Below are 17,515 nucleotides of genomic sequence, written 5' to 3'. Positions count from 1 at the left end.
TATTCCTTCTAATGTCAGATTCTTCACCACATTGGATGCATACATACAGTTATAAATGTCAGATTTCATTATCTATTTATGCTCTTTTGTTTGCCATCATCCAGATAGGAATTTGTAGTACAATTTATATGGCAAGAGTACTGGGATAGGAATCAGAAGACATAGTCTCTAGCTTTAGCCTTGATGATGTCTTAGATGGAATTCATTTGACAAAAGGACAAGGTACAAAGTGTCAGGAAAGTACTAACTGCTTCTGCTGCTGGAAGGAAGAGATGGGGAGAGATAGGGAGGAAATGGAATCTTACAGATTTCTCTTGATGGGATGCTTTCCTTTTTACAAAGAGCTTTATTATTAATTTTATTATTTGACATTCCCAAAAGACTGATAAGGTAGGTATGTCCAGAGGTGGAATCGGCAGTCCGTATGTGATAGGACACATCTTCATTGATACTGTCAGCCAGAAAGAGAGCCGGAAGTTGGATTCAAGTCTGCTGCTTCTTCCCTTTCACCTTCTTGTCAAGTTCTTTCAACATTACCTTAAAGATGAGTAAACTAATACCAAGAAAAAGGAAAGTCACTTGTTCTAGGTTTCAGAACAAGTGGGCAAATAGGTTTCAACCTTCAACAACCAACATAAAGGGCAAGAATTGGCAAAGGGTTGTGAGAGTACTGAAAATAAATTATAGTGCAAATTGCTAAACTGTATCTCAGTACCTTATAGTAATAGAATTACCTAGGATTTAGCTGAACACATGGCTGCCTAACCATAGATTACACTTTCCAAATTTTCTCAAAACTAGGTATGGCCATATGAATAAATTCAAGATAATCAAGTATGAGACAGAGTGGGGTATATAACTTGCAAATTATCAACTTACAGACAATACTGCTTGCCTTGGACTTCTTTCCTTTTTTTTTTTTTTTTTCAATAGCTGGGAATGATTACAATTGTAACAAGCATCTTAGTTCCAGAGATAAAAGCAAGAGTTATGTGTGACTAGTTCACCTACTGGCCCTGGACTGATCATCTCTGTACTATTATGCAAGCAAGAAATAAAATTATAACCTATTTAAGCCACACTATTTTTTTCTTGCTATACAGCATAAGCCTAAGCTGCACCTTAATGACATTTTGTAAATGGACAGCTGCTCTTGGGGTATTCAGTCCCACAAATAAGTTCTCTATAAAATTTAAGTCACAGTATAAGTCCTTCTGGCTAACCAGAGGAAAGGAGGGAAAGATTATGATCATGAAGATGTGGATAAGGTCTTTTAATTCAGCGCCACAGTATAGCAATATAGAAGCACTGAGTTCCACCTTACCTGCATTCTAGCCCCTTCACCAGATTTGTTGGTGCCTTATTAGGTGACTTTAGATAAGTGTCTCCTTCTTTCAGAACTTCAGTATCCTCCTTATCTGTAAAATGATCCACAGTCTCTGAAGCCTTACCTGTCCTTCTCAGACTGGTTATGCCATTCCAGTTCCCAGCTCCTGTCAGGACAATAGTCCCACTCCACTTCTTCTGCCATGATGTAGTAGATCCTTGCAGCCTGGTAGTGTTGGCGAGGGGTAGCTTGGTGGCCAGGACACTGGGAGACATTATAGATTGCCTTCATCCCTGCTTCTTTATGGCTGCCTGTCTGGCAATAAATCTCAAATATCCCTGAAAAAGGAAGAAGGAGCAAAATCTGAATTAAAATACCCCTGTGTAGCACCTGGGATGTTTCCTGCCTCTCTCTAGGCATACTGCAGAGAGTGGGTAGTTTCAGATAAGACTATTCTATGCATTAGATAAAAGATTATTGAAGGATTATTGAGAGCAATGAGCACAGAGGTTAAAAGTTCTGGCTCCAAAGTTATACTGTCTGGGTTTAAAACTAAACTCTGGGTATTTCCAGTCAAGATAGCAGAGCAGATAAAAATTTTGCTTGTCCCTTCTCATGACCACATCGAAATTAAAACTAAACTATAGAAAAATCATAATTGAGAACTGCTTAAAGTCTAGCTAAACAAGTTATACAACTAAGGACATACAGAAGAAGCCACCTTGAGACTGGTAGAAGGAGCAGAGACATAGAACAGACTGGTCCCACATCCAAGTGTGGTGGTTAAAAATCAGGAGAATACCTTGCTGCAGAGGACCCCCTGAGGAGCGAGGGGTCTGTAGCAGGATCCCCAGCCCAGGATTCCAGAAAAGAGAAGCGAGCTTCCCATAACTTCTGGCTGTGAAAACCAGCAGTTATTGTGGCTGAGTGAGACTCGAGTTCTTCTTAAGGGGCACGTGCATGAACTTACTCACTAATGGACTTATTCGCTCTGAGCTCCTGCTCTGGGTCAGCACCTCGAAAAATGCCAGAGACACATGGGAAGGAATGAGTTGTCTGGCTTTAGAGAAAGGGCTGAAGAGGCAGCTTTCTCCTAGACAGAAGTGCTGGCAGGGTCTATTATTTCTTTGTTGAGCTCTCCCACCTATTATTTCTTTGTTGAGCCCTACCAGTGTGCAGATGCAGGAAGCTGCCATATTTGAATCTTCGTCAATATGGCTAACACTTGTTGCCCTGCCCTGGTAATTCCCTGAGACCCCACCCCAAGGAACTTGCAGACCAACCCAAGGGGCTTCCAGTAGCTTTTCTGTACAAATGGCCTGTCTTGGCTCAAGTTGTAGGCTTTTCTAAAATCATTCAAAGGTTCACAAAACCCAAACAAGCAGTATCTGGCCTTGGCATGCCTTGTACCTCTTGCTGAAAAGCCTGAAGCCCGGCATTAGTGGCAGCTGGCCTTGGTTTGTGATTTGGCCTCTTGAGGCACTTCCAAGACCAGCACATTTGCAGATTACTTGGTGGCTCATGCTAGGTGGCCCTAGGCAGGGCACAGACTGTGGCTGAACTTAGCCTGCAGCAAGGCCCCTCCTAGGAGGCCCTGGAGCCTGCACACCTGGTGGCTAGCTTCAGACCAAACCAGAGTACCATGTAGGGCTGCAACTGAGTATGACACAAAGGGAAGACAGGGAAGTCACCAGAGCCCTGCTAAACCAAATCCTTTTCTGTGGAGTCAGTCCCTACACAACAACTCCTCCACTGTAATCACTGGCCAATTCTCACAGCAAATCCTGTGGGTCAATCCCTCCAAGTGAAGTGCAAACAGCAACCAAGGCTCAACTACAACAAGAGAAAACACACAACCCACACAAGTGACATAACTAGAGCACCCAGATGTGACCGGGAAAATTGCGCCGCAGCCTTATAAATATTGTTTACACATCTATCTCCCTTTTTCACTGTTAGCTGACTCATTTATCTTTACATTCCTAGCATTTAGACAAATAAGTGGAAGAAAACAGATGTTTACTGTTTGGGGGGAAATGTAATTGTAATATAAAAGGAAAATAAAAATAAGTGAGGAAGAAAAGAGAAAAACAGAGAAAGACAAGGAGAGAGGAAAGAAAAGACGTAAATTGTAGGACAAGAAAAAATAATAAAAGAAAATAGGAGTAAAAGAAAAGGAAAAGAAATAATGAAAACAAGGAGAAAGGAAGATAAACAAAAATAAAGAAGGGGGGAGAATGAAAAGGAAAAACAAAAGGCAAAATGGGATAAAAGTGATTAAAAGAAAAAAAAGAGGAAAAAGAAAGAAGGAATATATATTAAAAAAGAAAGGATTAAAGAGGAAGAGGAAAAATGAAAGACCAGATGGAAAAAGATCAGGGGAAAGAAAGAAGGATAGGAAAGGGGGATAAAAAAGAAATAATGAATAAAGAAAGAGCTCCAACAATGAAAGAGAGGAAAGAAACCCTGAGGGATCAGGACAATCATAAATATTCTTCTCATTGTTGAGAACTTTAACATAAATTTGGTGGGGAATAACACATCGTTCTAGCATTTTTTATAATTAAAAATTATTGGGGGTGACATTGATCAACTAATTCTAGTAAGTTTCAAGTGTACAATTCAACAGTAAGTCATATATATATATTGCATTGTGTGCTCACCACCCACAGTTACGATTTCTTTCTGTCACCATATATTTGACCCCCTTTATTGCTCTAATGTTTTTATCTACCATTTTTCTTGGCTATTAAAACTCTAGTATCAGTAGATTTATTGGAAGAGTTGAGGTATATTATGCAGAGTGATAGTTTTAAATATGATATGTCATTTCTATTAAATGCAATATAAGCTTATTAAAATTTAAAGCAGAGCAAAAAGAGGATAAAAAATTACCAATAAACCTACATGACTGAAACATTTTTAACATTTTGCCGGATTTTTTTCTGGACATTTGTTCCACATAATTGTAAGCCTCCAGCACATAGCATGTTGGCTCTCTCTGGTGGTGTTTCTAAAGTTATCCACGAATCTACCTAATTAAATATGTATAGTTACCCATCTCCATCACTACTTCTTTCTCTAGAATCCCCAAAATGGATTCTGGTCTTGCCTTTTCCATTAACTGGGTACTTTTGCCCTGTCTTTAGAGAGCTACTCACAATGGTTTCTCACAGTCTTAATCAGAGAGCAAGTCCCCATAGGCAGAATAAAGGAGATTTCAGTTTCAAGATATCATCTAGGAGTAAAAATCAATAGGAATTTAAGGAGAATGGGAAGAAGAAGAAAAAAAAACAGAAAAATTAGAGCCAACACATCTAATCTGAACAAAGCATTTCTCCCTTTCAGGCCTCTGTCTCTTCCTCTTGTTGGTAAAAGAAGTGAATTGAGATTATCTCAAAGGGATTCTACCAGTTCCAACATTCTATGACTTGATAACTCTTCAGAAAGAGGAAAGAGTTTGAAAGTTCTAGAAAATGCAAAGGTAAAATGAGTTTGGGCTTTTGCTAACAAGAAAACTCAGGAATCTTGACAAAGAGTAACATTTCAAGGCTTTTATCATATAAACCCATTCACTCCCTCTCTCTTATATCAGATTAGAATGCTTTTAAGCCATCTAAAGATACCCTCCTTGGGGCCTCAGTGTGGCACACACACAAAAATTAATATATCTAAAATAAGAATGAGCCCTGGGAGACATATAGACATCACTGGGGAGCCAAGCTAATTGTGCAAGAAGGAGATTAAACCTAGGGTTTGGCTTTGGGACCAAGGCTAGAGAGAAGGGTCTTTTTCACTTATAAGTTCCCCACCCCAGGCCTCACTAAAAGCATTTGTTTCTGTTGTTCCTTTTAGCTCCATTAACTCTTTCTAATTTGCTACTAACTTGCCCTAACCAAAATTCCCAGGTAGATGGGCAGGAATAAGGACCCAAAAAGTCTGTGGAGACCAGCTTTATGCCAAGTGTTTGTCAACCCCAGTGCCAGGCTGAAATTACTAAATTGTCAAGGAGACTTGTTTTGTTTAGGATTGTTTTTTTCCAAATAGAAATGCAATTTACAAAACTAAAATAAAGTTTAGTGGGAAATGCACAGAACTGACAGATATTTTTCTTATAAACACTATTTCCACCCACTACCTAGAAAAATAATATACCCTAGGAACTGCAAAGAGAAATTACTGCTACATTATGAAATGTTAGGCATAGATAGAATCAGGAGAAATATTCTAGTCAAAATTATTTCCAAAAGAAAAACAGGGAGAAGGAGAAGTAGAGAGAAAAACAGAGAGAGAGAGGAAGAAGGAGAGGGAGAGGGAGAGGGAGAGACAGAAAAGGGAGAGAGGGAGAAAAGAGGAGAGAAAGGGGAGGGAAGACAGACAGAGAAAGAAGAAAGAAATCTAACCACAGAGAAAGGGAGTGATTAGACAAAAATTAAACAGCAAGTTAATGAAAGAGCCTGTACTAGAAGTTTGTGTGTTCCAATTCCTGGTCTGAAACTGTTACAGCACACTCACATCTCATTCCCACCAGAAATCCTCACAGAATATCAGAGTTGGAAGTGTTTATAGGTGTATCTCATGGACCTCCCTCCCAATGCAAGGACTATAGAATCTCTACGCAGCTAAGGGACTACATGGCCAAGTCCACCATCTGCCTATATAAGAATTGCCCTGACCCTGGGCAGCATCTCTGTTTCTCTCTTGTTCCACAAAAGAGTTTTTAAAGTTTCTCATTCTGTCCTGCCTGCAGCTGAGAAGAGAATCCAAATAACCATAACATGGAATGGTTGTGGAAGAGTGAGAAACAAAATAACTCTTCTTTTCTCATCACCAGCCCCCTTTACCCAGTCCTATATCTAACAAAGCCTCTCAGCCTAGGACCAGTTGCTAAGGTACTTACCGGGGTTGTCAGGCTGCATGATGGCTGTTACAAAGGTATGAGGAAAGAGCATGGCTGCACTCTTTCTCATGCCCTGAAGCTTCACAGTGTTGCCCTGGAACATGACCCCGTGCACATCAGTCTCTGTGCCCAGGCCGAGCAGGTGCCAGGTCACTGTGTCACCCTTGCACATGTCCAGCCTGGGCAGGTTAGAGAACAGAAACCCGTTAATTGCTGGAAAACAAAAACAAGATAGGATGGGGTGATGAAATCAGACTACTTGAGCACTGGCCAAGAGCATGAAATCAGCTCTGTAATACAGTTTCCCACAACATGAAATTTCTGAATCATCCTCAACTCCCTGCTTTCTTCCCTAAGCCACTTTAGCTCTACTTATGAAGGCCTACCTCTTTGGGATGAGAGCACAACTAGTCTTTTTGGCCTCACCTACAGCCCCACTCTACACATCCTTGCAAAACTCAACTACTCTCCACTGCAACTCCTTCACACACACGATAGTATCAAACTCTTCTATTCTTACTCTCTTGAAGCTCTCCTCTTTTGGCTTTGATAGTACCACACTTTTCTGGTTCTATTACAACCCCTTTGTTTCTCCTCTGTCTTGTTCTCATTCTCCATCACTCTAAAATTTTGGGATTCCCAAGATTTCATACTCAGCTTTAAATCTACCTCTTCTTCTTCATCTTCACTACCACTGCCCTGGCTCTACCCCTCATCTCTCTGGCCTGAATTCCTGAAAAAGCCTCCTCCCTAGTACTCCTGCCTGCAGTCTATCCTTTCACCCCTCTCACACACATATACACAGCATTATTGTGTGAGCTCTATTTGCCTCTGCAGTCCAAGGCCTTAATCATGGTAGGTACTTAAAATACACTTGTTGACATCACATACTGTTCTGTCTGCCTGGAATATACTTTCCTTCTGGTCTCTATTGCAAACTGCTACTCATTCATCATGCCTCAACTCAAATGTCACCTCCCCTGTGTAACAAATTTATTATTCTATCTCTAGTTTCCATGAAAATGTCCCCTACAAAATTCTGCCATATCACTTACCACATAACCCAGTGATTTACTTATACACCTATCTCCCACACTAGATTGACCTAGCAGGAAGCACTCCTTTTTTATGTATCTGTGTGGCTACCCAAGCACCTGACATGTTGCCTGATACTAATCAGGTGCTTCATAAGTTCAAACTGGAATGAACTTGGTTCTCAGGACTGTCTTAGTTTTTCCAGCTAATGCAACTGACTGGTGATGAGAACCAAGAAATGGAGCCAATAAACAACACACTTGCTCTTGACCGCTTTCACCTTCCATATCCCCATCAAAAATGTAGGGAAGCCTGCTTGAAGTGGATCCCTTTTCAATGTCCCCACATTCAATGTAACTAGCTTTAATGAGTAACCCTACTGGGTAATTCTCCAGAATGCTGATGGGAACACTGTTAACTTTCTGATTCTACTTCACCTCCCTATAATGTCTGATTGCAAGCCTGTTTAGCCTTTGAGCTCCAGCTCAAGCATTCCCTTCTTCCAGGAATCTTTTAATTGGATTTCTCCTCATTAATGTTCTCCTTTGAACTCTATGTCACTTAAAATCTGTTTCACACGATTTACCACTTAATTATAGTCTGTCTCAGATTTTCTATAATCGCTTCATGGATATTCCTAGTCTCTTCTCATTGCAAAATTCTGGGAGCTCCATGAAAACTGGGACCATGTCTTTCTATTCATTAATTCACCTACTGACCCACCTACTCATTAATTTATTAGTTCACTAGTTCACAAGCATTTGCTGCATATTAGACAGAGATAAGCAACAAATAATACTCACTTTTAAGGAGACTACACTTTAGCAGAAGTCAAAAGCAATGTACTACAATATTGGAGAGTGTGTGAAACATGCTATTAAAATAATCAGATAAAAATGCAACAGTAGTTCAGAAGAGGGTGTCATCATCCTGGGACTGGGTGATAAAAAAAATTGTTATATGGAGGAGTTAGCTTTTGAATAGAGACTTAGAGAATGAAAAGAATTTCTACAGGCTGAAGGCAAAGATGTAACAAGGGGCATTTCAAGTGGAAGGCAAAGCATTGCAAAAGCACAAAATTAGAAAGGTATAAGGTAAATCCATATAGAGAAAAATAGGCCTGTTTGGCTGGAGTATGGGTTGTGGAGCAAGGGTAGTGGGCAATAATGGAGGAGATAAGACCGGAAATGTATTATTTCAGCTCACTCTTTTCAGTCTATGGTAGATTCCTTGTGTGCAATCCTCATTTCACAGTACCTTTATCCATTGTCTCGCATACTGTGTAACACAGGACACACATAAGGTGCTAAGTATAAGATCTTTTGTCAGATTTAATCCCTCGAACTAGCTCTGCCCTTGGGCATAGGGGACCAGTGGAATCAGTGTTTTCAAGGATGGGTCATGGTTAAGTTTAGGTTAAATTTTATTACTTATAACATCTCAATTGTAGCTCAGGACAAAAGCACTCACTCCCCATACCATGCATCTGATTGGAATCTCGAAAACCCATGACATCCTCTGAGAGTAGTCGGGAATCCAACATAGCAGCTGCTTGGTTGGCATTGCTGTACCAGCTCTTGTTCTCATCCAACACAGTAAAAAGGAGAAAGAATTCTTTATCCACCCCTTTCTGTAGGCCAAGTGGAAGAGAAGAGAGGGAAAAATAACAACAGTTTCAGCAGTTGTAGACTGTTATTCACTAGACCCAATGATCCCTGGTTCTTTCCTGTTTCCTTCTCCATGCACAGAGCAAAGCCCATATCTCCTGCCTAGAACTGCAGTTGTTGCTAGGTACTTTTTCCACAGGTAACCTGAAATCACAGTGAGTGAAAGTCAGAATAAAGTGACAAGACTGTAAGGGAGAGATGAATGAGAGCAAAGAAGAAGCACAAGATCAGGATTATGAAGAAGAGTCACAGAGTATAATAGAAGAGAACCTATAGTTAGCTGGGGAGGAGTGGAAAAATGTGGCTAAAAATCATAGGAGGACTCTAAGGGTATTAGAAAATAAAATAAAAAATAATAATTATTAATACGATATTTATCATTATTACTGCTAATATTTACTGAGTGCTTACTATGTACCAGACACTGTACTAAGCAGCATATGGATTATTTTAATTAACCCTCACAAAAATCCAAAATATCTTCTTCCATTGTTAATCTTTATCACAGACGAGGAAACTGAAGCAAAGAGAGGTTAAGTAACTTGCCCAAGGTTACACAGCTAGAAATGGTGGGCTGGATATAAAAGAAGAAAAGCAAATATTAAAGCAGATTTAGGAATTTGGAGCAAGGGTCAGGGGCCACCGAGGCTAACAAAAATGAGGTATTGATGAGCTGATATAAGTTAGAAAGCAAGAGACTAAAAAAAGATGTGTATTTGATAGTAAAAGAATAACATGCAAGACAGCATACGGTCACCAACTATTAATGTCTGATTCAATAGCTTGATTATTTTGTTTTCTATCCCCTCACCTCTAGAACCCAGTTCCATGCTTAACTCCTATTCAGCAACCCAGCCTCGTCATCCTCTCAACAGACTTTTTAGCCAGAAACCCTGGCAATACCTGTTTGCCATCTGTACCCAAGGCACCAGCCTTGCACACTAGCAGGGGGCCCACCAGACCAGAATTTGTATCTTTTATGGGATCCACGGCAGAAAAATACATCCAGGTGAGACAGGAAGGATCCTGAGCAGTGGGGCCGGCATGGGGGGGTACTATCCAGCGATATGTTATTTTCTCAAAGGGCTTGGCCACCAAGCCAGGGTGGGATGAGTCTGCAGGGGAAACATGGGACTCATTACTCACATTGGCTAGAGTGAAGATCAGCTCCAAACTGTGGGGTAAAGATCATAAACTACAAAAGCATTATGGAGCAGCAGTATGAACAACAGTAACATGGAATATTGAATATTGAAAAGAGCCCTGGGTAGGAGTCAAGACACTAGAGTTTGGTTCCTGGTTCTGTCACACCTTGTTAAATGAACTGGGGAAATTAGAACTTCCCCAAACTTCCAAACTCATAGGACCTAAGGAATAAAAGGCCTTTAAAACTTATTTGGAATATTCCTCACCCGAAAACATACATTAATCTGTTCTTATATCTCTACCTCTGGTTAAAAATCTCCAGAGATGGGAGATTCACTACCTTCCATCATTGTCTGTTTCATCTTTGAATTATTCTGATTATTGAATATTGTTCCTTTGTATATGTATGCATGTATGTACATGTGGATGTATATATGTTATATATATATATATATGTGTGTGTGTGTGTGTGTGTGTGTGTGTGTGTGTGAAAAAGAACACTAAGGCTATAATTTCTTAATGGGCACAAGTCAAAGTCAAGCAATGCACAGAAATTTTATTTAAAAATTTCAAACCTATTAGTAATCCAAAAGTACAAATGAAAATGCTGGATAACTTTTGCCTGTCAAATTAGCAAGATATTACAAGTGAAAATAATCAGTGTTTGTGAGAAATGGTCCAGATGACATACCTCTCAGCACTTTTGGAAAAAAAAAATGTTGAGAAAATGTATTAAATGCCTTAAAATTATTCATGCCTATAAAAACTGTAATATATGCAATAAATACTAAAAAGAATGTTCAACCTAATGCAGATTAAAACAACAATGAATTTTGTTGCTTTCCCACAAGACCGAGATTTGGACAAAGGTTAAAATGGTTGTCCTGTGTTGGTGAGGTCATCCTTCTCATTTACTGTTGATGGAACTCAAAATTGATGGGACTGTAAATTTTCCAGAGAGCAATTTAGATGTAGTTACTAAAAATGTTAATGTGTGCACCTTTAGACACAGTGATTCCACATCATAAAAATATATTCTTCTGAAGAAATAGTCATAAAAATATGCAAAGAAGCATATGCAAGGATATTTGTAGAAGAACCTATAATGGGATGGTATAGTTTACGATGCTATTAGCTTATCTTTCCTTATTAACTCACTGTTCCCAATTTTTAAATTTTCAAACATGCAGAAAAATTTCAAGGTTAATACAATAATCATCCTACCACCTGGAGTTGATGTTAACTTTTTGTATGCTTTAATTCATCTACATCTATGTGTAGGTTTATCTACACACACATATGTACACACACTTTTTGTTTGCTTGCTTTTGCTAAATTATTTGGAAGTAAAATGCAAGCATCATGAAATTTTATTTCTAAATATATCAGTATCTCCTATATTACAATAACATTACCACACCTAAAAAAATACTCTAATGTCATCTAATATCCACTCTGTAACAGAAATTTTCTAATTATCTCACAAATGTCTTTTAAAGCTATTTTTTTTAATAAAAAAGGTTTTGCACATTGCCCTTGGTGTTGTCTCTTTAACATTTTTCCCTGTGGCACTGACTTTTTGAAGAAACTAGTCAGCTGCCTTATAAAGTGTTTTTTTAGGCTAGATTTGACTGTAACTTTCCCCTTTATGCTTTCAGTATTTTTCATATTTTTGGCTTGGGATTAGCATGTGTTCATACTACTTTCAGAGAAAACAAGAAATTAGTTACTCAATAATCCCACCCTAGTGTTCCCTCCAAAAATAGAAATCCAAATCATATGTACATATTCATTCATGGCAATATAATTTAGAATATTCTAAAATAATGAAACAAATTTACATGTACAAACAATATAGGATAAGATGAATAAATTATGGCAAACCCATTCGACAGTATTATATAGCTATTATAATATTTATAACATTATTATACAATGGGAGAATGAACAAAATATAATGGTAAATGAAAATAGTATTATATAAAATTGTATAAACCATATGATTACAAATCTATAAATATAGACATTTTTATAATGACAGAAAAATATTAAAAGATATATCAAAATATAATGGAAATTATCTATGAATTATGTTTATTTATTTTATAATTTTTTACTTTTTTCAAAATTCCATAGCACATATATATTATTTTTATAATCAGAATATATTTTAAAGTGGTCTCTTATTGAGTCCAGCTCTGTCTTGCTATAATACACATTCATTCAACAATATCCACACATGGCTATTAATTCTGCCTCCTTCTCACTCCTTCTCTTCCCTATTTATTTGTCCTCTAGAGTTACCTGCTACTACCTGCAGCCCACATTAGTTGGAAACCCTGCCTGCTCACCATCATTGTACACAGTTCCCTCGTAGTCTTTCTCATAAAAGACCCCATGAGGCTGTATGCTGAATGCCTGTGAGGCACGGTTGTAGAAGATCACCTGGATGGTGTCACCCACCTCAGCCCGGATCACTGGCCCTGTCAAATGGGAAGAAGAGACCATGGAAATGAAAATAGGAATGGCAAGAGAGGATGGGGATAAAAAAGAGGGAGGGAAAAAAAAAGAGATGTGAAAAAGATAGAGAACGGTTTTCTTTGCAGCTATAAAAAGCACATCGGAATCCATGATATCATTTTGATCCTCAAATATAATTCTAAGGTACACAGGGCAGGGAATATCTTCATTTTACAGATGAGGAAACTGCAGCTCAGAGAGGTAGAATTGATCTGTTCAGGTTCAAATGACTGATTAGGAACTGAGACAGGAACTAAAACCAGGGCTTTCTCCCTCCCCACTATCAGATTAAATCCTATTTCCCCTGCCTTTATTTCCCCATTTGCCATAGTTGCATTTCCTGGCAGGGCCCATCTAAATATCTGAGCTTGCCTCAATTCTAAAACAATTTTGAGCAAATAAAATTATTATATCTTCTATAAAGGCCCTGGATTAGATAGGCTAGCCATGACTACTATACTTTTCTTTGTTATACTACCTACCACCTCTAATCTAGCTTAGGTCACCTTTGAGACCAACCAGAAATACCAAGACAATACCTTGAGCACTTATGCTGATTCTAACCCTAGTTCAGAGTTTCTGTCTTGGGTTCTACTCAATGTCCATACCTAATGCTCCATCTCTGCTCAAGACTAGGACCAATACGCCACTCATAATAATGACAAAAAAAAAAAAAACAGATAGAAGATGAGTAGGAAATAGAAGACTTAAAAAAAAAAAAACATAATAGACCAAGATTCCAATCAAGATGGCAAACTAGGCGAAAACAGAGTTCACTTTCTTCCATGACCACATTAAAATTACAAACTATACAAAACAAAACAAAACAACAAGCTGGAGAACCACCTGAAGTCTAGATGATCACAACACATACATCTGAGGATATAACACATTGAGACTGGAAGGAGGGGCAGAGACACGAAGAGGGCTGGTCCTGCACTCATGTGTAGTGGTTGAGCACCAGCAGGGAGAGTGCAGCTTCAGAGGGGCCCTGGCCCCCCTGAAGGAATGAGGGGCCCTGGCCCCACACAGGGGCTCCCCAGGACAGAGTTCCAGCCCCGGGAAGAGGAATTCCCACAAAATGTGACTATAAAAACCAGTGAGGATTCTAGCCATCTGGGTGATATAAATGGAACCTGAAAACCCAGACGTCCCATTAAAGGGCCTGTGAACAGATTCACTCACTTGCAGACATTCACCCTGGGCTCTGGCAGAGGGTCAGCAGCTCAGAAGGTACAAGAGGCATATGGGGAAAAACTAAGTTGAATGGTACCTGCTCAAGGGCTGAAGGGGCAGCCACCACTGCTTCTTTGTTAGGCCGCCTCCAAGGCACTGTACAGGTGAGCGTAATCTTGCCTGTGTTGGACACTTCTCTCCACATAGCCAGTTCTGAAGCTGCATTGGCTTGGTGAGATCAGTTCACTCCACTTCATGCCCTCCTGGGGCTCTGCCCCACCCAGCCCACAAATTGCTCCCAGTGATCTGTTGTCAGGCAGCCAGCCCCACCCTGCATCTTCCCTTGGTCATACATTTATTGGCAGGCAGAAGCTCACATGTCCTGTGCACAGCCCTCACATTTCAGGGGAGACTTTTGGTGGTGAGCCACTGGTGCCAGCCTGTGGGTGGAATGTGGGGGTCTGAGGTCCTGAGGAATACAATGGCTGGCCTTGCTGTGACTTGAGACTTTTTCAGGAAGCTGCAAATTCAGCACTGGCGTGAAACCTGACTTTGCATTAGCCAGGTGAAATTTGTTCACTTTACTCCAGTGACTCCCTGGGTCCCATTCCACCCAACTCACATATTACCCAAAGGTTCTTCCAGCTGAAAAGTCATAGGGGCAGCTGGCAAGCAGCCCTAGGCCTTGAGGTGTACTGGTCCTTTTGCTAAGCCACCCCAGGCCCGATACTAAAGATATCCAACCTTGGCTTGCAGCATGTCTCCCACTTGCCTCCAGAACCAGCACAGGCAGCAACTGTTTGTGGATCACTTTGTAGCCCATACCAGGTGACAATGAACAATCAAAGGAAGCGGCAACCCTTGGCCTACACGGGAGCCCCTCACAAGGGGCCCCAGAACCAGCATACCCAAAGGCTGATGTCAGACTACAACAGAGCATCACCTAATTAGCCCTACAAGCAGCACACCAAAAGGGTGGTCTTAATAAGTACATAGCCTGCTGGGGCGAATCCCACTCCCTGTGGGTGTAACCAAACCCATAGCCAGTCAAACACAGAGATCGATCCTATCCACTAACATGGTAATAGCAATCAAGGCTTAGTTACAACAGGAGAACACACATGACCCACACAAGGAACACATCCAGAGCCCCCAATGCAGGTAGTCAGGGAGACTGGGCCTCTGAGCCACACAGTACACCTACTACATAGGGCCACCTAGCCAAGGCAGGAAGATGTTCCTGATACATAGAAATGAACATGAAGAGGCAACTAAAATGAGAAAACAAAGAACATGCCACAAATGAAACATCGGGAGAAAACTCCGGGGGGGGGGGGGAAGAAAAAAACTAAATGAAATGGAGGCAAGCAACTACCAGAAACAAAGTTCAAAACATTGGTTATAAGAACATGCTCAAAGAACATAGGGGGAGAATAGGTGATCTCTGTGAGGACATCTACAGAGAGATAGTAAGCATAAAAAGGGGCACAGAAACCATAAAAAATAACCAGTCAGAACAATACAATAACCAAAGTGAAAAATAGAAGGAATCAACGGTAAATAAGGTGAAGTGGAGAACTGAATCAGTGAGTTGGGAGACAAGAAATCAGAAAACATCCAATCAGAACAGCAAAAAGAAAAAAGAGAAAAAAAATAAGGAAAGCTTAAGAGACCTGTGGGACAACATCCAACATCCACATCATAGGGGTACCAGAAAGAGAAGACACAGAATGAGGGATTGAGAACTTATTTGAAGAATAATGACAATAAACTTCCCTAACCTGGCAAAGAAAATAGACATACAAGTCCAGGAAACTCAGAGAGTCCCAAACCAGGGGAACCAAACAGATCACACCAAGAGACATCATCATTAAAATGCCAAAGTTTGGAGACTAAGAGAGAATCCTAAAAGCAGCAAGAGAAAGGCAGCTAGTTAATTACAAGGGTATTCCCATAGAATGACAGCTGATTTTTCAGTAGAAACTGTTGGCCAGAAGGAATTGGCACGAAATGTTCAAAGTGATGAAAAAGAAAATCTGCAAACAAGAAAAAGAAAATCCAGCAAGGCTATCAATTAAAATTGAAGGTGTGATAAAGAGCTTCCCAGAGAGGAAAAAGCTAAAGGAATTCATCACCAACAAGCCAGAATTACAAGAAATGCTGAAAAGCCTTCTGTAAAATGAAGTGGGGGGGGCGGATCATAAATACAAATAATAAAATACCAGTAACTATGTACTTACCAATAACTACCCAATGTAAATGGATTAAATGCTCTGACCAAAAGGCATAGGGTAGCCAAGTGGATAAGAAAACAAGACCTATACATATGCTGTCTACAAGAGATCCACCTTGGATCAAATGACACACACAGACTGAAAGAAAAGAATGGAAAAAAGATATTTCATGCAAACGGAAATGTTTTAAAAAGCTGAGATAACAATACTTAGATAAAATTGATTTTAAAACAAAAGCTGTAATAAGAGATAAAGAAGAACATTACGTAATGATAAAATGATCAATACATCAAGAGCATATAACTCTAGTAAGCATATATGCATGCAAAATAGATGTACCTACATATATAAAGCTATAATTAACCAACATAAATGGAGAGATTTACGGCAACACATTCATAGTAGGAGACTTTAACACCTCACTGACAACAATGGACAGATCTTCCAGACAGAAAATCAATAAGGAAACTGCAGCTTTAAATGACACTCTAGACCAGATATACTTGATATTTTCAGATAATATCACCCCAAAGCAGTAGAATATACATTTTTCTCAAATGCATATAGAACATTTTCCAGGATAGACCACATGACGGGCCACAAAACAAGTCTCGATAAATTTAAGAAGATTGAAATCATATCATATGTCTTCTCCGAACTCAATATAATGGAACTAGAAATCAACTACAAGAAAAAAAAATAAAACAACTGGAAAATACACAGTGAACATTGAGATCAAGGAAAAAATAAAAAAGATATCTAGAGGTAAAATGAAAACACAATGACTCAAAATATATGGTACACAGCATAAACAGTTCTTTGAGGGAAATTCGTATCAATATAGGCCTACCTCAAAAAAAAAAAAACCAAGAAAAATCTCAAATAAACAGTCTAACTTTACACTTAACCAGAAAAAGAACAGCAAATAAAAACTAAAGTGTGTAAAAGGAAGAAAATAAAGATGAGAGTGGAAATAAATGAAATAGCGTCTAGAAAAATAATGCAAAAGATCAATGAAATCAAGAGCTGATTCTTTGTAAAGATAAACAAAATTGGTAAACTTTGAACCAGACTCATCAAAAAAAAAAAAAAGATAGAGGACCCAGATAAATAAAATCAGAAATGAAAGAGGAGAAGGAACTATGGACACCATAGAAATACAAAAGATTGCAAGAAAACATTACAAGCAATTATATGCCAATAAAGTAGACAATCTGGAAGAAATGGATACATTCCTAGAAACATACTTTCTCCCAAGATTGAGTCAAGAAGAAACAGAAAATCTGAACCAATTGATTACTACCAATGAAATTAAATCAATAAACAAAAAACTTCTTCCCCCAAAAGTCCTGAACTAGATGGCTTCATAGGTAAATTTGACCAAATATTGAAGGAAGAATTAACACCTATTCTTCCCAAACAATTCCTAAAAATTCAAGAAGAGGGAGGATTCCCTCTTTTTATGAAGCCACCATTACCCTGATTCCATAAACAGACTATATATATAGAC

At 39.2% G+C, this 17,515-nt stretch overlaps 1 protein-coding gene across 4 annotated transcripts in view; it reads right to left on the bottom strand.

Moving 5' to 3' along the window:
* Positions 1–17,515, bottom strand: part of HEPH (hephaestin) — a 71,875-nt gene that overhangs the window by 31,256 nt on the left and 23,104 nt on the right. For all 4 annotated transcript variants that reach the window (XM_023525015.1, XM_023525017.1, XM_023525018.1 and 1 more), the window contains 5 exons: positions 12,427–12,558; positions 9,833–10,044; positions 8,742–8,892; positions 6,228–6,440; positions 1,452–1,665 (listed from right to left, as the gene is read on the bottom strand). In XM_023525015.1, the coding sequence (XP_023380783.1) occupies positions 1,452–1,665; positions 6,228–6,440; positions 8,742–8,892; positions 9,833–10,044; positions 12,427–12,558 (922 nt within the window). The remainder of the gene's footprint in view (positions 1–1,451; positions 1,666–6,227; positions 6,441–8,741; positions 8,893–9,832; positions 10,045–12,426; positions 12,559–17,515) is intronic.

This window comes from Pteropus vampyrus, unplaced genomic scaffold (genome assembly GCF_000151845.1).
Source record: "Pteropus vampyrus isolate Shadow unplaced genomic scaffold, Pvam_2.0 Scaffold516, whole genome shotgun sequence".
NCBI classification, from domain to species: domain Eukaryota; kingdom Metazoa; phylum Chordata; class Mammalia; order Chiroptera; family Pteropodidae; genus Pteropus; species Pteropus vampyrus.
This window is presented reverse-complemented; position numbering and strand designations above follow the sequence as displayed.